Source organism: Carassius gibelio, chromosome A6 (genome assembly GCF_023724105.1).
Source record: "Carassius gibelio isolate Cgi1373 ecotype wild population from Czech Republic chromosome A6, carGib1.2-hapl.c, whole genome shotgun sequence".
In the NCBI taxonomy this organism is placed as follows: Eukaryota; Metazoa; Chordata; class Actinopteri; order Cypriniformes; family Cyprinidae; genus Carassius; species Carassius gibelio.
In genome coordinates, this window is record NC_068376.1 from 7,830,578 (window position 1) to 7,851,276 (window position 20,699).

The 20,699-nt window shown below is 40.1% G+C and overlaps 3 protein-coding genes across 30 annotated transcripts in view; 2 read left to right on the top strand and 1 right to left on the bottom strand.

Annotated features, from left to right (window-relative positions):
• LOC128015365 (bromodomain adjacent to zinc finger domain protein 2B) overlaps positions 1–6,704 on the top strand; it is an 82,033-nt gene extending 75,329 nt beyond the window's left edge. For 20 of the 25 annotated variants that reach the window (XM_052599135.1, XM_052599132.1, XM_052599138.1 and 17 more), the window contains 9 exons: positions 228–495; positions 676–831; positions 1,846–2,006; positions 2,092–2,393; positions 2,877–3,012; positions 3,123–3,269; positions 3,962–4,251; positions 4,341–4,484; positions 5,268–6,704. In XM_052599135.1, coding sequence (XP_052455095.1) covers positions 228–495; positions 676–831; positions 1,846–2,006; positions 2,092–2,393; positions 2,877–3,012; positions 3,123–3,269; positions 3,962–4,251; positions 4,341–4,484; positions 5,268–5,424 — 1,761 coding nt within the window. In that variant the 3' untranslated portion in view covers positions 5,425–6,704. The remainder of the gene's footprint in view (positions 1–227; positions 496–675; positions 832–1,845; positions 2,007–2,091; positions 2,394–2,876; positions 3,013–3,122; positions 3,270–3,961; positions 4,252–4,340; positions 4,485–5,267) is intronic. The other 5 variants (XM_052599140.1, XM_052599159.1, XM_052599155.1 and 2 more) reach the window with 1 other exon arrangement.
• A 466-nt stretch (positions 6,705–7,170) lies between these two features.
• On the top strand, positions 7,171–14,963 carry wdsub1 (WD repeat, sterile alpha motif and U-box domain containing 1). Of its 2 annotated transcripts, XM_052599164.1 has the most exons (13): positions 7,171–7,228; positions 7,540–7,970; positions 8,514–8,701; positions 9,424–9,513; positions 9,597–9,690; positions 10,088–10,121; positions 10,243–10,283; positions 10,367–10,473; positions 10,811–10,825; positions 11,136–11,165; positions 12,035–12,214; positions 13,894–14,028; positions 14,105–14,963. In XM_052599164.1, the coding sequence occupies exons 2-13, from the start codon at positions 7,573–7,575 to the stop codon at positions 14,254–14,256; spliced, it is 1,464 nt and encodes a 487-aa protein (XP_052455124.1). In that variant the 5' UTR covers positions 7,171–7,228; positions 7,540–7,572; the 3' UTR covers positions 14,257–14,963. The 2 variants fall into 2 exon arrangements, with proteins under 2 accessions (XP_052455124.1, XP_052455123.1); XM_052599163.1 differs by lacking the exon at positions 7,171–7,228 and having other exon boundaries at positions 7,276–7,970.
• Positions 14,964–15,321: 358 nt separating this feature from the next.
• Positions 15,322–20,699, bottom strand: part of LOC128015366 (protein TANC1) — an 85,067-nt gene continuing 79,689 nt past the window's right edge. For 2 of the 3 annotated variants that reach the window (XM_052599161.1, XM_052599160.1), the window contains exons 23-27: positions 20,514–20,543; positions 20,338–20,429; positions 19,887–20,033; positions 18,323–18,423; positions 15,322–17,310 (exon numbers count right to left, since the gene is read on the bottom strand). In XM_052599161.1, the coding sequence (XP_052455121.1) occupies positions 16,122–17,310; positions 18,323–18,423; positions 19,887–20,033; positions 20,338–20,429; positions 20,514–20,543 (1,559 nt within the window). In that variant the 3' untranslated portion in view covers positions 15,322–16,121. The remainder of the gene's footprint in view (positions 17,311–18,322; positions 18,424–19,886; positions 20,034–20,337; positions 20,430–20,513; positions 20,544–20,699) is intronic. The other variant, XM_052599162.1, reaches the window with a different exon arrangement.

Sequence of the window (20,699 nt, forward strand, 5' to 3'; positions counted from 1 at the left end):
GTAATATAGTTACTGTAATCCGTTACTTTGTAACTCATTAATATATATATATATATATTAGGTTTTTCCAAACAGTTGTTGAGTAGGTGAATTAAAATAAGAAATATCTTAGTTTTTATGTTTGTTTTCTTGAAGGTTTTAAGAGGCCCCCTAGTGGGCCCCAGCCCTTTGGTTGAGATGCACTGATCTCTTGTATCTCATATTTTTTCTTTATCATCTCCTCCTAGGTGAAGGCAGGCGGAGCTCTGATTGGTTTGCCATTGGGCAGCTGGTCCGGTGGGGTCATCAGCCCCAATCTCCCCCTGTGTAGCAGCCCACTGCACATGTACCCTTCAGTGGAGGGCAGCGCCAGCCCCCTGCTGGCACCCAGCGTCTCAACCAGCAAAAGTGGTTCTCCTGTTCCCACTGGGGAGAAGCTTACGTCTGTTCCTTCTCCAATGGCACCGGACCTTCCTAGGAATCACGACCACCACAAAGCCCTGCCCATACCAGAGAGTGAGTGCTGTACAGTCAAATACTTCATAATCTATTATTATTTAACTACTTCTACTAGTCTTTAAATAATAATGTTGCACATTTAGTCTGCAAGATTCTCCCATAAATCTCAACACCAATATGTCATTGGTCCAGTTTTGTTTGGGGTTGTTGGTGGTAATGGTTTTGGCTGATTGGCAGACATGCTGCTGGGCTGGTGGAAGGTGACAGACATGGAGGAGCTGAAAGCGCTAGTGAATGCTCTCCACAGCAGAGGCATCCGTGAGAGAGCCCTGCAGAAGCAGCTGCAGAAATCCATGGATCTCATTGCACAGACCTGTAACAAGAACCGAGAGGGTGAGTTGAGTCTCTAAGAAATAACACAATGTGTTAACTTACAGATGTAGCCACGAAAACTGTTCAAGCGGACCAAAACACCAAGACCGCCTGAGATAGCTTGGTTACTATTGTTAACCCATTTTATTACAATATAAGATATATCTTTTAATGTGATAAAATTTATATTTTTTAAAATAAGAAGTATGGGGGTCGTGGTCAGAATTTCCTGCTTTTTATGTCTCTAGCTGATCACATGCCTGTAAATTTCATTTCTTTTTTAATGTGATTTTTGTTCTTCCATAAAAGAGGAACTCAATGTATTAAAAGATAAATATATGGTTACACTTTATTTTAAAGGGATAGTTCACCCAAATATTTAAGCAGTCATAACTTGTTCTCACTTTACTTGTTCCAGACCTGTATGAGTTTCTGTAAAACACAATAGAAGATATTTTAAAGAATGTTGTTAAGCAAACAGTTGATGGTAGCCACTGACTTCCATAGAATGGGGAAAACAAATACTATGGAAGTCAATGGCTGGCATCAACTGTTTGGTTAATACTTTTGGTAAACAATGACAGTTTTAATTTTCCTAATATCCCTTTGTGTCCTCGTTACATTGGACACAAAGGGATATTAGTAATTATACATTTGAGGACTGAATAATATTAATTAACAACATGCACTTGGTTTAGGGTTAGTTGCATGTAATTATTTATAATTACTGTTATAACTGACATAAGTACATGTGACATGTAATATGTAACAAGGATACTATAAAATAAAGTGTTTCCCAGTATAATTTTTAAGAAAAGAAATGTGAGTTGTTTCGTCAAGTTCAAATTTGAGGTAAACTGGTATAAAACGCAGTTGACTTGTTTGCAGTCATAAATAATATTCATAAAAGCACCCAAAAGCACTGTGTAACTGACTCAGCCAAGCGTGCAGTTGTCAGAATGAGCTGAATTGTGCTGTGCTTTACGGGTGTGATATCTCCTGGGGTCTTATGGCTGTCTTATTTTTTGTTTGCAGTGGCAGTTATGGAGGTCTCCGAGCTCGACGAGGGCCAGGTTTCCGTGGAGACGCTGCAGGAGTGGTGTGTGGAGGAGCAGGCCATGGAGACTGACATCGCTCTGCTGCAACAAGTGGAGGAGCTGGAGCGCAAAGTCACATCCGCCAGCCTGCAGGTCAAGGTGAGAGTTTGTACAGCATCCAGATATGCATAAAATCACTGACATTTCTTCTGTTAACTATTTCCCACAATCCCTTGCTTTTCAGGGCTGGACGTATCCGGAGCCACAGTCTGAAAGAGAGGACCTGGTCTATTATGAGCACAAGCCCCTCCCCAAGCCCCGCCCTGGGGCGGAGTCTCAGGAGGAGCGAAGCTCAGAGAAGGGTCTGATCCGTCGCTCCAGCAACCCATTGGACATCGCAGTGACGCGACTGGCAGAGCTTGAGCGTCACATCGAGAGAAGGTACCTGCGGAGCCCCTTAGGGACCACCATCCAGATCAAACTGGATAATGTGGGTACAGTCACTGTCCCTGCACCTGCTTCATCCACTAGCGCTGGAGGGGAAGGGTAGGTCATCCAGAATGCCAGCCTTAGTCTCTATTCCTCCTCATCCTCCCCCTCCCCCTCTCTCTACTGGCTGGGGCTTCTCTGCTCGCCCGTTCATCCGTTCTCACCCTTGCTCCAGTTTTGGGTTTTTGGTTGTCGTGCTGTGTATGTTTTTTTCTTCCTCTCGCCCCCCTTGCCTGCACCCTTCCTGTTTTTGGCTGCATGTTTTTAATCAGCAGTGCACAGATGGAGTTTGAAAAGATCAAAAGCTGATTTGTTTTCTGATACTTCTAAGTGCATGGTACACCACAGCTCTCTGTCTTCATGTATGGCTTTTAAGTCATGCCATAGAATTGTATCACACTATGTGTGGTGTGTTTGTGTGTTTATGTGTGTGCTTTTGAAAGCTCAGGGTCTCTGCTACTCAATCTAATGGAAGGACAAATTACAGGTTTGAAATAAACCCCCTCTCTGATTTGTGCGTTGTGTTTTTGTGGGCTGCAGGGCAGAGGAAGAGATTGCTCCAGGGATGAAGCTGTGGAGGAAAGCTTTGAGTGAGGTACGCAGCTCCTCTCAACTGGCCATGTGTCTGCAGCAGCTCCAGAAATCCATCGCCTGGGAAAGGTCCATAATGAAAGTGGTAAGTGATGTCATGCACAAACCACAGGCGTCACTGTCTAGAAGTGTATTTCTTAGACATCTACACTATATGTTGTAGTTTCCATACTTACATGCCTGATGTGTTTTCAGTACTGTCAGATATGCCGAAAGGGCGATAATGAAGACATGCTTTTGCTGTGTGATGGCTGTGATAAGGGCTGTCACACCTATTGTCACAAACCCAAGATAACCAACATCCCAGAGGGAGACTGGTACTGTCCTGCTTGCATCTCCAAGGTAACCGCCTCCAGTTAACATCATTACGAGTACAAGTGCTCATTTGCTGAGGCGCATGTTTTCAGATCTGTCTCTAAGATGATGTAAGACTTTTTTTGTATATAAATTTCAGCAGCCATTACTCAGTCTTCAGTGGCAAATAATCCTTCAGAAATCATTCTAATATGCTGATTTCCTTGCTTGAGAAGTATTTCTTATTATTATCAATGTTGAAAACAGTTGAGCTGCTTATTAAAAAATTAAAGTGTTTTTTGTGTGAACCATGATACATGATCTGTGTTCTTTGAAGAACAGAAAGCTCAAAAGAATAGCATTTATTTGAAATAGATTTTTTTTCTTGGGCCAAAACTCTAATAAAACACTAATCTCTTAAAAAGATATGCACTGCCTTAACCCTTTTTGGATTAATAATAATAATAATAAGTATAATAATAAACAATAACATTACTAAGAATGATAATAGAAGTATAAATAATGATAAAATGTGTTTTTACTCAAGTTTTCTGATTTCATCAGTGGAAAGTGACAGCAAGTGCTAATTATTTAGTCGAGTTCTATGAGCAGTGATGTTTACTGTGTTTACTGTATTATTTGGAGTGTTAAGTGTTTTAATGTATGTTAATGTTTTAGAAACGTGTCAAGCGTAGCATCATGAACCTGTAGATCTGAACTAGTCCTGTTCACCCTTTCAGGCAAGCGGTCAGTCACCTAAATCTAGAAAGACTCCGAATCGTGCACCACCAACCAGTGGAGGAAAAAAGTCGGCAGAAGCAGCCAAGAAAAGCAAGAAGCAGACTGAGACGTGTGAAGAAGAAGAAGCCACCAGCAGCAGCAACAACAGCACCCCAAAGAAAGCAGCTGCCACTGTCACCCAGGCCAAGAAGAACCCCTGCACCCCTCCAGCTCCCAAACCAGACAGCCCTGCCTGCGTAAAAAGAGCCAAAACGGCCAGAGACAACAACCGGGACCTGGGCCTCTGCAGGTGCCGCCCACATTCTGATATTTTCTCTGTGTATTCCTGGAAATGGAATGATTTTTAAATACAGCTCTCATTTATGTCAAATTTCTCAGGATTCTGCTGGCTGAACTGGAACGTCATCAGGACGCCTGGCCCTTCCTCACACCGGTTAACCTCAAGTCTGTCCCAGGGTACCGCAAAGTCATTAAAAGACCTATGGACTTCTCAACTATCCGCGAAAAACTCGTCAGTAGCCAGTAAGTGTCTGTCACATGGATTAGAAAAATGCAAAAGTAAAAGCTGCATTCTGGCGGGGGAAGGGGATATGAAATTCAGGAATTCATACAATTATTTTAATAAATACTTTCATGAATCGTCTAAAATAAATGTAGTTATGTAGATAATTATTTTATGTATTAAGATTTTTATTAACGCTCTGGAATTGAAATAAATAACTAAAATAAATATTATTAAGAAAATAACACATGTATATATAAATGCATGCACCAATAAATAAATCCACACAAATATAGCCTTTACAAATGAACATAATATCCATAACAAATATAGATTATCCAAGTATCTTCAAAAAAAAAAATCAATTTATAAAAGTGTAAATGCTTAAATAAACCATTTTCCCTTTTAACATTAAAAATTATGAAATGATAGCATTGGTTTACATCATGTACAATTTTAAATAATTTTCCACTAAAATAAATGACTAAAATATGCATAAAATATTAATAAAACAAAATTAATAAATCCTAATAAAAAATACACTTAAATGACAATAATAATAACAATAATAAAATAATAATAAAATGACAACAAATATAGGTTATGTTCCATGTTTCCTCAAAGAAAATAAAATAAAACTGTAAAATATAGACATTTATTTTATAAAAACTGAAACGACATAAAAAAAAATGTACTCTCAACATTAAAAATGATGAAACCGATAGCAATGTCTTCCTTTATATGTAACAAAAATGAATAATGAATTGCAGATGCAGTCCTTGAATATTTTCTCTGTTCTTTAGGTATCAGAATTTGGAAACGTTCATCATCGATGTCAACCTGGTGTTTGACAACTGCGAGAAGTTCAACGAGGACAACTCTGACATCGGCCGGGCCGGGCACAACATGAGGAAGTTCTTTGAGAAGCGGTGGACTGAGCTGCTGAAGCAGACTAACTGAGGTGGTCTCGGACCACTATGGGCTGTCATTTCAAACCTGCAACCGGGCCTCACCAGTCACAGATCTGTCTGCGACACGAGCCTTCAGCACTGACCAATCCCACATCAACACCCAAAGAGACACAAGACAGCGGGTGTCTTTGTGCAATACCATTTCCTTCTAGAAAAGAGAGATCGCACTGAAATGTCAACCATCAGAGCTGTACTAAGGAGAAAAATCCCTTTTCCACTACTTGTAAATATCTTTTTATTTTGGTTTTGTATTTTTACTTTACCGTTAATATTATAGTGAATGTATTTAATTTTTTAAATGATTATTTATGACTAAATAAAAGAAAGGTCCACTCTTCATTTTCTATGAAAAGGGAGAAACAGCAAAACTGCTTTAAATTGAATGGAATGTTTATTTGTTTGTGTTTTTCCTCTCCAAATATGAAACAAAGCCAAGAAAAAAAAATCTGTTTACACTGTTCTGTGCCATGTGGCATCAGAGTATTCAACCCTCTGAACGTGAACTAACGGCATCACTGTACACACACACACACACACACACACACACGACAAGCAGGAGGCACCCATGTGTACATACTGTTTATTAATGTCAATATATTGAGTCTTGTTTGGAATGATGTGTACATATTGTTTCAGACATTGGATATTGTTTATGCCTTAGAACATTTGTAGCAATTGATTTTAGTCTTAAAGTGATTAATAATATACATTTATTGTTTGTACAGTATATACATATCCTCTACAAAACACTGTGGTCTCCTTAATCTTAGTAGTGCCTGCCCTTCAGAACAGGGTATAGGGAAAAATAATTTGATCCTTCTTGATTTGTTTAGTTTTTTTCCCCTTTTTGGTAATGTTGTTTTCTTATACAAAACACATCAAGGCCTCCTCTCAAAGGCATACTGTACGAAACTCATATCTGAACCCATATGGAAACTGTTGGAGTATTCTTCAGTATCGCTGGCCCCAGAGGCTCTCAGAGATGGACAGCAGGTGTTCTGTAACCACATGTGTCTGAGTCTCCCGCGTGCGTCGTGGCCCACTGGAAGCAGCTAGAACAGAGGTTTTTTGTACCTGCGTCAGAGTACTTGAAGTTATTTTATTTAAAGATATTGTGGGAAACAAATGGTAGCGTTCTTTTTGTAGGAGCATTATTTTTCACTAGTGTGTGTGTGTGTGTGTGTGTGAGAGTGAGAGAGTGTGAGTGTGTGTTTGTGCGAATGTGTGGATGTTTGGCACGGACTTATTAAAAGGATGTTTTTAAATCCAGACAGTGTCTGATGTGTTATTTTATTCCATTTCCCATGGGCAGTGGTATAATTAGCTTTCATTTTATGGGTCATGTTATTATTGAAAAAAATTTACACTGTAATGAAATACTTGTATTCACCATTTTTATTTTAATGTTTAACCCTTAAATGGGCAGCAGTAATGATAAAAACAACAATAATAATGATAAAATGGCTATTTTCCAATACTCTAGGACAGTTTTTTGTTGTTGTTGTAATTATTTAGAGTTTGTCTCTTGCCATGAAAATAACTTGTAAAATATATTAGATTTACTTAAAGGTGAGCGAACCTATTTGTCTTCAACAGAGAAGAAAAAAAGTTATTACTTACAGTTACATAGTCACTAACATTTAATATGGAATGAAAATGATAACTGTACAAATTAACTGCTTAAGACTGAACATGGCTACACAGTCTGCATAAAATAAATAAAAGCGCAGTAAACAAAAACCACGTGAGTGGGGGGGGGGTCACGTGACAGAACCAGGAAGTATTCGCGAAAGGTACGTCATGTCTTCGAAAACCGCTTACATTTGACATAAACAATGAAAATACATAAAACATAGCAATGTAAAACTAGGTTATTAAACATAATATTGGGTAACTTAATTTCATAATGCTGTCTAGGGGTGACCAGAGATATCACATCACGTTTTTTCGTCCGTTTGAACAACTCGTGAAGGATGTTTGTAATGTCAGGTGGTTTGACTGTGTCGAATAATGTGTCAAGCTCCGGCCTTTAGTGTTCAGAAAGACGAAACGTGAATGGTTTTGTCCGTTACGTCAGACACTTCCTCTTCCTGTGTTTTTAAAGGGAGCAGTCAGACAACAAGACATAAACACAAACATGGTGTCTCTGATCTGCACCTTACAAAGTCATCGAGACGATGTGAACTGCTGCGCGTTCTCGGGCTCTCTGCTGGCCACCTGCTCCGCTGATAAGAGCATCTGTGTTTACTCCGCACGAGACTTCAGCGAGCTGCCCTTCTCCCCGCTGTCCGGACACGGCTATGGGGTCCACTGCTGCTGCTTCAGCGCCTGCGGGCAGTACCTGGCCTCCTGCTCCACCGATGCCACCACCGTGGTGTGGTCGATGGACTCCGGGGAGATCGAGGCCGTCCTGGAGCATCCGGGCCGGAGTCCGGTGAGGGTGTGCGCCTTCTCTCCAGACTCCTCTCACCTGGTGTCTGGAGGCTCCGACGGGACCATCGCACTGTGGGACTTTACCTCCAGGACACTGCGCAGGTACATCAGCTTTGCATAACTGGACTAGATATTTAATGACCAGTAATGCACCACAACATTCATGTCAATAACAGTTTTGATGTTGCCAAGTTAGTGAAGTATTAAACAAATCTGATTCAGCTATAAAGCAGTTCTACAACTGCTACATCATCATCATCATCACCAGTGTGATCCTGCTTCCTGCATCCTGTTTAATTCAATTTTAAAGACAAAATTATTAAATAAAAAAACAGAAAATATAATTATAGAAAATCATAGATAAGTTGAAAGTAATATAAAAAATAAAGTCAGTACCAAACTTGATTAAAATTAGTGATTAATTATTGTGTATTGTCAAGTCATATATTTATTTCTTTTTTTATTTAATTCATTTATTTATTCTTTTTTTTCTTTCTTTTTAACTTCTGCTGGTTTGGGCCATTAAAAGTTGATGTAAAGCAATTCCTTTTGTACGAGAGTATATAGAAAAGTATAGATTTATATATAGATTTAAGTATATAGATTGTATCTGTTTGATTGACACTTGTGTAATGTGCTGTTTAGGACGGGCGCAGTGTCTGACACCAGTGTAGTGGCCTGCTCTTTCACTCCCTGCGGTCAGCTGTTCATCACCGGCTCCACATATGGTGACCTGCGACTGTGGGACCTGAATATGAACCATCTCCACGCGGAGAAGAACGCCCATGACCTCGGGGTCTCCTGCTGTCAGTTTGCTCCCCAGATAATGAAGGGTACGATTCCTGGATTTCAATTATTCGGATAAGTATCGAAACACTACCTTGCTGTTTCTGCTTAAGTTATAATCAGACACACTCTTCTAACTGTAGATTCATAAAGTCAGATTGGTTTTAGTGAACTGATTTGTATGTGCAGTTCAGAAATAAACAGACTGACTGATCAAGTATACAATTCACCAATTTATTTAAATGCTTAAGTCTTTATTGTTGTAAAATATTCAGTAAAATGCTGAGTGATAACAATTACTGTATCATGTTTTAGTTTATTTCGTTATAGATTGTAAATGTATATTTTGTTCAATGCTGTCAGCCTAATTTAGATTCACATTGTTGTCAGATACGTCTGATGAAATTATCCTAAAAAAAAAAAAAAGTTAAATTTTTGATAATATGATGATATGGAAAATGAAAATTCAGTTTTGCATCTCAGGAAATAAATGACATTTTAAAATATATGAAAGCAGCAAAAAAAGTAAAATAGTAATATTTCACATTATTACAGTTTGTACAGTATTTTTGATGCAGCCTTGATAAGCATAAGATACTCATTTTTCCTGTGTAGCTTGACGACTTCATTTCATGATCTTGTAGCTTTGCCAACCTGTAAAATATTTGCAGAATATCTTTCGTAACATTTCTTCTAAATTCTCTTAGGATGAACTGCTGGTTATAAGAACAGAAGTGAACTATTAACACTCTCTGTCTCTCTTTCTCAGGCACAGATGGCTGTGTTCAGTATCGGCTGGCCTCGTGTGGACAGGACAGTCTGTTGAAGATCTGGATTGTTTCTCTTTTGTCTTCTGCAGGTAGCACCATCTGATACCTGTCCACCGGTGTCTTCTGTGTTTTTAGTGAGTGTTTGTGATTAATGATGTTTTTTGAACCACAGGCATTAAGATGCAGCTCGCTCACTCTCTGACGGGTCAGTCTGCTCCAGTTCTGTCCTGTGCGTACTCTGCTGATGGACAGATGTTGGTGTCAGGGTCAGTAATGCACACACATTACTGCACTTCCACTAGTATTTTATCAACATTGAAAAATGGTCTTAGTTTGCACAGCATGGAACTAAACATGCTAAGATCATGGGCTAGATTCCCAGGTAAAAAAGTTGCTTTAGATAAAAGCATCTGCCAAAAGCAGAAATGTAAACAATGCAAATGTGTGTTGATCCATGCATTGCAGTTCCATTTCGGTCCACTGGGTGGTGCTGTTTAATCACAGACATCAGCATGGAGTGTTTGCTCATCATCTCTGCAGAAACTGAATCTTCATCCCCTGTGTGTCAGCAGACAGACAGTCTCAGTTTTACTGCAAATAAAGGCCATAGAGAGCCCGTCTGACTCATGCCTTTTAAATGTCACTCTCTCTTTTCTTTCACAGATCGGTGGATAAGACCGTGACTGTGTATCAAGCCGTGAGTCTCATTCATATTCATCATATATTTCTGTCTTTCTTCTAAAAAATAACAGATGATTGACAGCTTGGATGTCATCAGCATTATGTTTACATTTGTAATAACTAGTTGTTCATTGCAGAACGACGGTATTCTGCTCTACACACTTAACCAGCATGAAAGGTGAGCTGTGAGTTATGATTTCAGAGGTTTGAACTCTGTTTATGTTATTGAACCGTGTCCACTGGTCTCTTCCTGCTGGACAGGTATGTGACGGCCTGTGCCTTTTCCCCCACGGCTCCTCTCATCGCCACCGGCTCCATGGACAAAACTGTCAATATCTGGAGGGTAGAGGACGGCTGCGGGGCTCAGGGTGGGTTACTGAGCTCTGAAAACCTATTCACACTAGTAGCAGCGTTTACAATGAATATGGGTCATTCCTGCTATAACTCTGTACATTTTCATTTTGGGCTGGACTAATACTTAAATCTTAAAAAATATATATTTTATAGAGTATATTCAATTATATATTATGGGGTATTAAAATGTACTGCAGTTTAGGAATGACTCATACACAGTTAGTGCAAATTCTAAACTATTTGCATTGGAAAAATATTTATTTTCTGTTTAATTTGTTCTAATAACCGTAATAATGATTGTTTGTTTTTCTTCTCTTGTCATTTTCTCCTGTTTGATTCCTTAAATTAAAGGCAAATCTCTTTCTGGTGAGTGTTTTACCAGGTTTTATTGTTTTTGTCTAAGAAGCAGTATACAAAAACTGGCGCTCAGGGCACAAAAAAGAAACACTCAAAAATACCACAAAAAAAAAAAAAACGAGCAGTGTTTGTATTTGTACTGTTACTTTGGTAAAGCTTGTGTTTACAGCTGTTAAGGAGCTCAAGAGATTCAACCCATATATTATATTATAAATAAACTTTCCAAGAGTCATAACCGAGCTATGACGCCTGCTTGTAACCTGCAAACTGTCCCTAAATTCATATTCAGTTATGCTTGTTCCTGTGTTGCTCTTTTCAGATGAAGCTGCTTCGGTGTCAAGCATTGGAGGTAAGAGAAATACAGACCGTACAGTACATTGGGACATTAAAAAAAACCTATAAGTACAATTTTTACTTAAGAATTCTTTTTACATCGGCAAGCTCAAGTGGGTACAGCAATGCACTTCACCACCAAGATCATGGATTTGATCAGCAGGGAACATCTGTGAACAAAAAGTGTCTTTAAAATGAATGAATGAAACTACTGGGGGCCGTTTAGTTAAGCAGATCACATCACACGCTTTTATTATCACCGATATTTAAAGAGACGGGAGAGGTGTAGTATCTAACCAAATACACAAATAAGAAGAAGAATGACATGCATTTTCCTCACGGCCTTCAGAGGTTTCTCTGGGGGGTGATGGAGCACAGCTTGCAGCCTTTAGTCCAAACACACAGTGCACTCCGGGAGCTCCAGTGGGCTTTACATACACTGACTGGTTTAACTGCATGTGTGTGGAGGAAATCTGACGAGATCGGCTGTATGAGTGCCAAAATAACAGCTCACACATACACTAGGAAGTCAAAGTACTGCAAACGATCTGACTGCATCCTGAGCGGATACATGCTGTAGAACATTCCACCGCATGATTTATGCATTAGATGCGGTGTGAGGAGCGTTGACCTGTCCTGCAGTCTCATTAAAAATTCACTCTTTATTTCACTTGAGATATTAGTTTGTTCGTGATAAAAAAAGGAACATAAAGAACGTTTCTGTTTCACAGCTGCATTATACATTGAAATGCTGCCACAAGGCTATTTTTTTCAACTCTGATTACAGTTTTTAATGTTTTTTGGAATTATTAGATGGGACAACATAGAGCATGATGTCATTGACCGTATCCAGGTAACATGTACGTAACTGTTGCTGTTTCTCAGGCAGGAAGTCGAGTGGACACTCCAGACTGATGGTGAGCGAGTGGTCTGAGGAGGATGTGTTGGCATGGTTACGTGAGGAGGGGCTGGAGGCAGTGATTGACGTGTTTTCATCTAATAACATCGATGGAGAGGAGCTGCTCTCTCTCACTAAGGAAACCCTCAGCTCCGAGCTGCACATTGGTAAAATGACAGCACACACTACTCCGGATCTGTATTCATCTGCCATACCTTGCTGTAGATTCTGATTGTAATCATAATAATCATGTCATAATAGGTGGAAATCATGTTATAATAGTGTAAGAACGACATTAACCCACTCTAAATGTTCCCTCAGATGATGTCACAATTAGTTACAGTATATAAAAGGAACATGGATTTTGCCATGTCTTTTATACATTACCCAACAGGAAATCCTGAGCAAGGTTTTATAATTTTTTTTAAAGGAAGAGTGTAGGGAAACATTGTAAACATTGGATTTGTTGAGTTATGTAAAGCACTTGCCTGTGTGGCATCCAGAGAAGAGTTTGTATTAAAGCTGATTATTTCCACTTTAGTCCTAAAACCAGCAGCTATTTACGGAAGAAATCCAGTCCTAATGTGCACTTCTGAAAATAATGTGAAATAAATCACTGTCCAATTCACCGTGACAGTAAAATCACCTCGTTTCATTCAGCATGACGTTACTTGATTTGATTTCTCTGCTGCCCACTGGGACTTCAGGCCATTGTGCCTGCTTTTCTCTGTACAGTCAAAGCAGATAGTCATGAGCACCGCTCTCTGAGTTTGAGTTTCTTTAGTCCTATGGAGATTCTTGTGCATACACACAAAAGTAACTGTTGCTGAGCTCCAGTGATTAGGTCATTTACTGGTTAATGGGTAATTTATAAATACCGTATTTTTCGGACTATAAGTCGCACCTGAGTATAAGTCACATCAGTCCAAAAATACGTCATGATGAGGAAAAAAGTCGCATTCGTTTAGAACCAAGAACTAAGAGAAAACATTACCATCTACAGCCGCCAGAGGGCGCTCTATACTGCTCAGTGTAGACTACAGGAGCACTGAGCAGCATAGAGCGCCCTCTCGCGGCTGGAGACGGTAATGTTTTCTTTTGGTTTATTTCTCCTGGTTCATGTCAAATTAATTTTGATAAATAAGTCGCACCTGACTATAAGTCGCAGGACCAGTCAAACTATGAAAAAAAGTGCGACTTATAGTCGGGAAAATACGGTACTTATAAATCAAACTCTAATGGGATGTCTGACAAAAGTAAAGTAATTCTGAGGATTTTAACTATCATCATCAAGTGAAGCACTGTCAAGACAACAGTTTTCACAAATAGTAGCGAGGACTAATGGATCTTTACATTTAATTAGAATTATATTATAGAAATGTTACGTTTTTTTTTTCTGTGCATTTTGATGCAGTTTGCTCTAGAAAAAAAATACTGTATCAGTGTCAGTCAATGCTAGACCTGATAATTCCTGCTAGTTATTATAAATTATAAATTTTATATTTACTAAATATCATATGTATTTTCTACCATCATTTATTAAATAAATCTTCAATAAACATCACAAATGTATTAACTGTCACCGACGAAAAGATGCAGGTTTCATTTAACAGAGCTTTAAAATTTAAGTGTTTGTTGTACACAGATCAGCATTTAAAATTTCAACATTATTTTAATGTTAAACTTGATTCATATGTGACAGAATTTTGTAATGTCCCAGTGGTATGTAGTAGTATGTGAAATTGGAGACTAAACCACCTCTGTTGTGTTAGCACAGATGTATTGATAGCTGTTCTTGAGGGTCCTAGTTTTCTGTGATTGGATTTGTTTTCTCATGCTCTCTCAGAGTCTCTGGGCCTGCGGAGTAAAGTCATGAAGAAGATCGAGGAGCTGAAAATGGCCCCGGTCTCTAACGGCACTCCGGACGAGTACCTCTGTCCAATCACACGTGAGATCATGAAGGACCCCGTGATCGCTGCCGGTGAGTGTCTGAGAGGTTGTTTACCTGCAGATTTTGTTCTGAGTTGAAACATTTTCCTCTTGTTTTCCGCCTGCAGACGGCTACTCGTATGAAAGGGAGGCCATTGAGAGCTGGATCAACACCAAGAGCCGCACCAGCCCAATGACCAACCTACCCCTGCAGACCACACTTCTGACACCCAACCGCACGCTCAAAATGGCCATTCTACGATGGACCACGTGTCAGTGATTTCAGATAATAATCAGCCCAGAACAGAAAACTCTCTTTGAGATCAGACATTAGCATGCTGTACATTTTTGTGCTTTAGCTTTTAACATACTAAGCGATGTCTCCGCTCTTGACTCGAGCTCCTGGGAGTGATAAGGTGTTCCATTAGATGTGACGGAACATGTCAGGCGATCGTCCATACGCAAAGGCAGACCGAAGAGTGTGGTCCATAATCCGGCTAAAACTACTAAATGCATCTCCAGCATTACACAACAGAGTGTTGAGTGGCCTTAAACATCATAATAAATGTTTATCTTCCCCTTTCTGCTCTATAGCAGACAGTTTGCACGCGTAAATATACAGTTTCTAGCACATAATTATGATTACTCCTGCAACTGTTCTGTATCTCTCTTATCATGACTCAGGTCATGGTGAATTTCCTCAAATGATTTAGTCATTTCATGGATGAGCTATTAATCATTTAAAGTGTCATATGATGTTGCTCATATGAAATAGTTTACATGCTTAAAATCAGGTATACGTTTATTAGTGGATGATCATTGTATCCAGTTTAGTAAGCTTCACTATGTAACGTATGACAGTATGTATATGTCTGTACTGGTAATCTGTAGACAGTCTGGACATTTACGTACAGGAGCTGGTGGCTGGTTCATGCTTGATGAGAATGAAAGCCATGCAGAAATATAATCAACCTGTTGTACAGTTGACTTTTGGCTTGTGATTCATTTTAACGTTAAGTGATGGTAATTGCTGAGTAATACTTCACTGTCGTTTTAAGCTGTGTCCCACACAATTGTGCAACTGTATGATAAATCGCGCAGCTTACTGAAGAAAAGTGTTAAGGTATTCAGATTTAGCAATGAATAGAAATCACACAGTATCCAAGCAACCACATAATACATTAAGAACTAAGTAAAGGTGCATTCAGTAGTTCTTCCGTTCGTATTAGCATCGCTTTTCTGATACCACAAAGGTTTCAACATGAATCTGCATTCAATTACACTGATACTAATGAGTTTTAGCGAGTGAGCTGCAATGCACTACAATTAATTCCCTCACCCTTGGTACTCATTATAGTACATTTTATTCTATAATTGTGCAATAACTAAATAACTTCAGTCTAAACTGGGGTTTATTGTATATGTTGCTGAAATATTCAAATACAATACAATGCATAACTCTACACATTAAATTAATTGCAAATAATGTACATACGAAATAACATATGTCCGTGCATGTAAACCTTGTCTCCTTTATACAGTTCAGGTCAAGCTCACAATCATAGTGGTATTCCACAATATATAGCTGTGCAAAAATAACTAATATATAAAATATAATATTGTTTTAATTAGACAACCAAGCCATAAATAAATTAGTCCAAACAGAGAATAGTTCATGAAGAAATACAACACGCTTCTCCTCAAACACACACACACACACACACTTACAGACTCACCGGCATTCAAATAGGAAATCCTTTTGAAAACACACAGGACCGGTCCACAATCCTACTGAAAGAGACAGTGATTCATCTTGGCAGACCTCCTATGTCCTTACTGAAGTCTAAAGTCTGGTCAGATATATATATATAGTTTACACTATTAATAAATCATCTGTACCATATCACAGCTCTCTTTGAATGTGCAGATGTGCTTAAATACCTCAGAAGCTGTAGTTGTAAACAGAAATGCAAGGCAATCTTTTAATCGCGTGTGCTTTTCTAGAGCACTCACACAAAATGCTTTGAATTTAGTCTTCAGAACCGACTCAAATGAAATTGGGTTTGTCGATGAAAACTGCGGCTCCTATATTTAAATCGTATGACTGTAAGTAATTTGTGCTTAATGTAAAGTATGAGTTCGTCGCTACACGTTAGACTCAATAAAGGAGCGTTTAGGTTTGATGGAGCTGATCAGGATGGGGTTGTCCCGGGCCAGGTTGGCCTGCTTGTGCTTGGTGTCATAGTGCTGCTGGATGGGGTTACTGTCCTTGTATCCAGACCCAGGATGAAATTTGTCTGGGTGAAAGTCAGTATGTGTGCTGTTATGGATGGGCTCCTGATAAGCACTCGCTTTAGCGTATTGGAGGTCACTGGTCAGTCCCTGCGAGTGTGTGTTCATGACAACACCAACATTGTGACCTACGAGCCCTTCTGGCACAAGTCCTTGCCAACCGTAACTGGACACCAGATTGCCATGATGGCCTTGCTGCTGCTGGAAGCGTGCAGTCTTGTCAATGACACCCATAAATGGGCGTGGCTTAGGCTCAGACTGCCTCGTTCCACTGTCGGCACACGCCACGGAATTGCGCAATCGGCTGGATTCCGCCAGGTTCCCGCTGGAGGAGCTCGACACTCTCACACTGCTGCTCCTGCAGAATTCCCCCCTTGGCTCGGAGCTGCCTTCGGCCTTCTCTGCATGACCAAACTGAGTGCTGCCCTCTCTGGTACCACCGAGCGGACCCCTCTCAACACTGCTAATGTCAATGCAGGGCCCTGCTCGGAGTGAGGCGGGCCGGTGGCGGCTGGGCATGGGGCTGGACCCGGCGCTCTGGGGCGTCCTGCCCTCGGCATGAAGTGAGCTGCTGTAGTCTTGGTTTTTCATGCTTTGAGCCTGTCTGGTTGGAAGTCGCCTGTGGGCGGCCCGTCCCGAGGCAGCTGTGGAGACGGCGGGCTGGGAATCCGACATCGCCAGGCCTAGAGAATCAGGCAAGGTGCGGCTTTGATGCCAGCTCTCCTTCCTCTTCTCCTGCCTAGAGGTATCTTGCTCACGCCGCTCCTCCTCCTCGTCTGCCTCTAACATGTTTATGCTGAGGCTGTCTGGGCTTTTCTCCAAACTCTCCTGTTCATCATCATCGTCATCATCTTCTTCTTCTTCCTCGTCGTTGTCTTCCTCATGGTGTGAGGGGTTGCTGTGAGAGGAGGGGTGTTTAGAACCCGGTCGCTGCAGGTGTTGGCACTCTTCCTCCACACGTTCCAGTAGACGTCTGATCTCTCTGTTACTGGGGCACAGACGTGCCGCTTCATAAAGATCAGCCAGCGCTGTTGCAAACTGCCTGAAAGCGTGAAAAACAGAGGAACTGGTAAATATTGAATCATTATTATATAGATATATTGTATAGATATATGCTCTCTCTATCTCTTTCTAGCAGCCTCACCATCTACTTCCTACACAGGAAGTAGCCTACATAAACAGGATCTTTAAACACAATGGAATTTTATAAATGACTAATGTAAAACTCTCTTCAGGCAGCAGCTTGGAAACGACTGGTTAACATTCACATCTGATTGACAAATATACTGTATATTATAACCGGCATCACTGGCACATGGAGAGGTCAACACTGGCATGTGAGCAACAGTTTAAATGTTTAAAAGTAAACATTTAAATGGTCATGACTCATTTTCCTAACCCAGGTAAAAAAAAAAAAAAAAAAAAAAAAAAAAAAAAGAGCAATTTAATTTAAGTTAAACAGAACACCATAGTTAGAACCCTCTAGATTTGTGGACTACTGTAATGACAGCATTTGGAAAGTTATTACCGTATTTTCCGGACTATAAGTCGCACTTTTTTTCATAGTTTGGCTGGTCCTGCGACCTATAGTCAGGAGCGACTTATTTATCAAAATTAATTTGATATGAACCAAGAGAAATGAACTAAGAGATATGAACCAAGAGAAAACATTACCGTCTACAGCCGCGAGAGGGCGCTCTATTGCTGCTCAGTGCTCCTGTAGTCTACACTGAGCAGCATAGAGCGCCCTCTCGCGGCTGGAGATGGTAATGTTTTCTCTTAGTTCTTGGTTCTAAATAAATGCGACTTATAGTCCAGTGCGACTTATAGTCTGAAAAATATGGTACAGAAGTACAGTAGGTGTTCAGTGCAACTGGTTACAAAAGATTACATGATAATCTTTTAAAACCATTCACACAACTACACAAATGGAGAATTTTGTTGTGGTGTATTTTTGGTTTTGCATGCAGACAGCAAGAACATTTAAAGTGTTTCTCTCTTATCACAAACATTTCACAGGTTCCAAACCAGAAACCAGCATGAAGGTTCTTTACCTGCTGCTCCTTTTGGCTCTAGCACGTGCATAAAATGCCTCGTAGGACTTAGGCTTGAGCTCGAGAGCCTTGGTGGCGAACTCCTCAGCCATGCCAAAGTCCTGTCAAGAACAATTGTGAAAGGAAGAAGAGAGAGAGAATCTGAGTGACAGGAGGAAGAGGCAGGGGGGAAATGAGGACAAAATATCAATCACGCAAGTTTAACGCTTTGTCTTCACTAGACCCATGAGAACGGTTAGTGTACTGACGGCAGCGCTGGTGCATCCTGGTAGCAGTGTTGGGAAAGTTCACTTTCTACATGAACTAGTTCAAAGTTCAATTCACAAATTTTAAAATGAACTAGTTTTAAAATTTTGAACTAAGTTCACAGTTCCAAAAATGAACTAGTTCATAGTTCTTTTTTTCCATATGTTGCTGCGAGCTATTATTTTTCACAATTATTGCAACAGCCCATATAGAATCACAAACAGCAATTATTTTATCAGTTTTAACAATGAAGCTATGCGTCAGATTTCATCTTCATATCCGATTTGAAATCCTTATCCAACCAGGGTTTACATTAGCATTGAGGGGACAGCATTTCCCCACTGTTGCTTTAATGCTGTCTCCCATTCTCACCGACCTTGTCATAAACATCATAAAATAATTTTAAATGATCATACGCCTTTTTGGTACATGCTGCTGTCGCCTCCATGCTTTTTTTTTATTTGTATTTTTTTTGATGACGCGTCACGCATGCGGCGGACGGCGGTGTGACACTGGTGGCTGGTGTTGCCAGATTGGGTGTTTTTCCGCTACATATTAAGACCCGTTTACGGTGTGTTTTAGCCGGGTTTTCGTCTGGAAGGCTCTATAGAAATCTGGCACCCTATTGAACGAATTTAACCTGAGAGAGCGTGCCGTTCACAGACACCAGAATGAACGAGTTGACAGTAACGTTCATCAGGCATTAATACAGCACGTTCAGTTCACGTTCGCACAAAATATGAACGAGTTCATCGTTCAATGAACGCGTTCAGGCACAACACTGCCTGGTAGTGATGTGTGCATACCAAGGGGCTGAATTTAGTTGCTCACATTCTACCTCAGACCTTCATTCTGCTCTGGTGCATGAATTAGTAATGGGGAGACTCTCGTTGAAACTCCATCCTTGAGTCTGAGGTCAGAGTTGCAATGACGATCCATAACCGTCAGCCCTAATGATGCACTTTAAATGTTTAATAGTGGCTGATCCCATTAAATTAACCATTAGAAAGCAGAGCAGGACATATAGTGACTCTCTATCTCTCTCTCTCACATTCACGTAATCTTGCTGCCTAATTGCACTCAAAACACTTCTATGAAGAGCCCATGATGCTCATCTCCTGAACAAACCATCACATTATCTTGGAGGAGAAAATGAGCGTGCATGCATGTGATCAATATAAAATGCCTATATCCATTTAATATACTTAATTCTGTTTAAGGCACATAGAGATGTATTGTCATCCACTAATTGTTATGGATGTTACTGAAGCCTTTAACCTCTACCCGTTGAAGTTACGCATACACTTGTGTGACATACATTGGTTTTACGACGACAGCGGGACAGGTTGAGATACAGGGAAACCCGGAGCTCCCTGAAAGCCTTCAGGTCTTCCCCGAAACCTTCCCTTGGAAACTTCCTCAGTGCATACTGATACCTCTGAGCGGCTTCCTTCATCTTCCCTTTCTGAAAAAGAAGAAGAGAAGAAAAACATGAAAAAGAAACAAGTATGAAAGAGTTTCAGAAAGTCTCAAGAGAACATTCCCTGAAATTTGCTGAGCACAGTTGAAATGTGGTTTTTCTAAGAACTACAGGTAAAACTATAGACAGCTCTTCAATACCATGGTTAGATCTGTGCAACTGTGGTTTATGTTAAGCAAATCTGGCATGTGTTATGAAAAAAAGTAGTCTAAACATTTCACAGTTAATTTAAAAATTACATATGTATATTTTCTGACAATGATAGCTTCCCATTTGTCGATCCTCAGACCTTATAAAGCAGGTTTCCCTCCTCCATGAGTCTCTGCAGAAGTATGAGGAGGATGTCGGGTTTGGAGGTGGCCATGGCCCAGGCAGCATTACCTTCAAGAGAGAAAGAGAGATGTCAGTCCTGACCTTCAATAACACACCGACCGACTCAGAGAAAGACTTTCCTAATGATTGTACCTGATCGTTCATAAGGAGATGTTCTGTAGCCTTTAGCAGGGATAGTGACAGCAGAACAGAAAGAAAGAAAAAGGAAAAAAAGAGAAATAAAGCATAAAGAACAAATGCAGGGAAAACTCAAGAAGAATAAATGTGTATTGGAATTGGGAAGAATTATAAACTATCATTCAAAATTTGGTGTTGGTA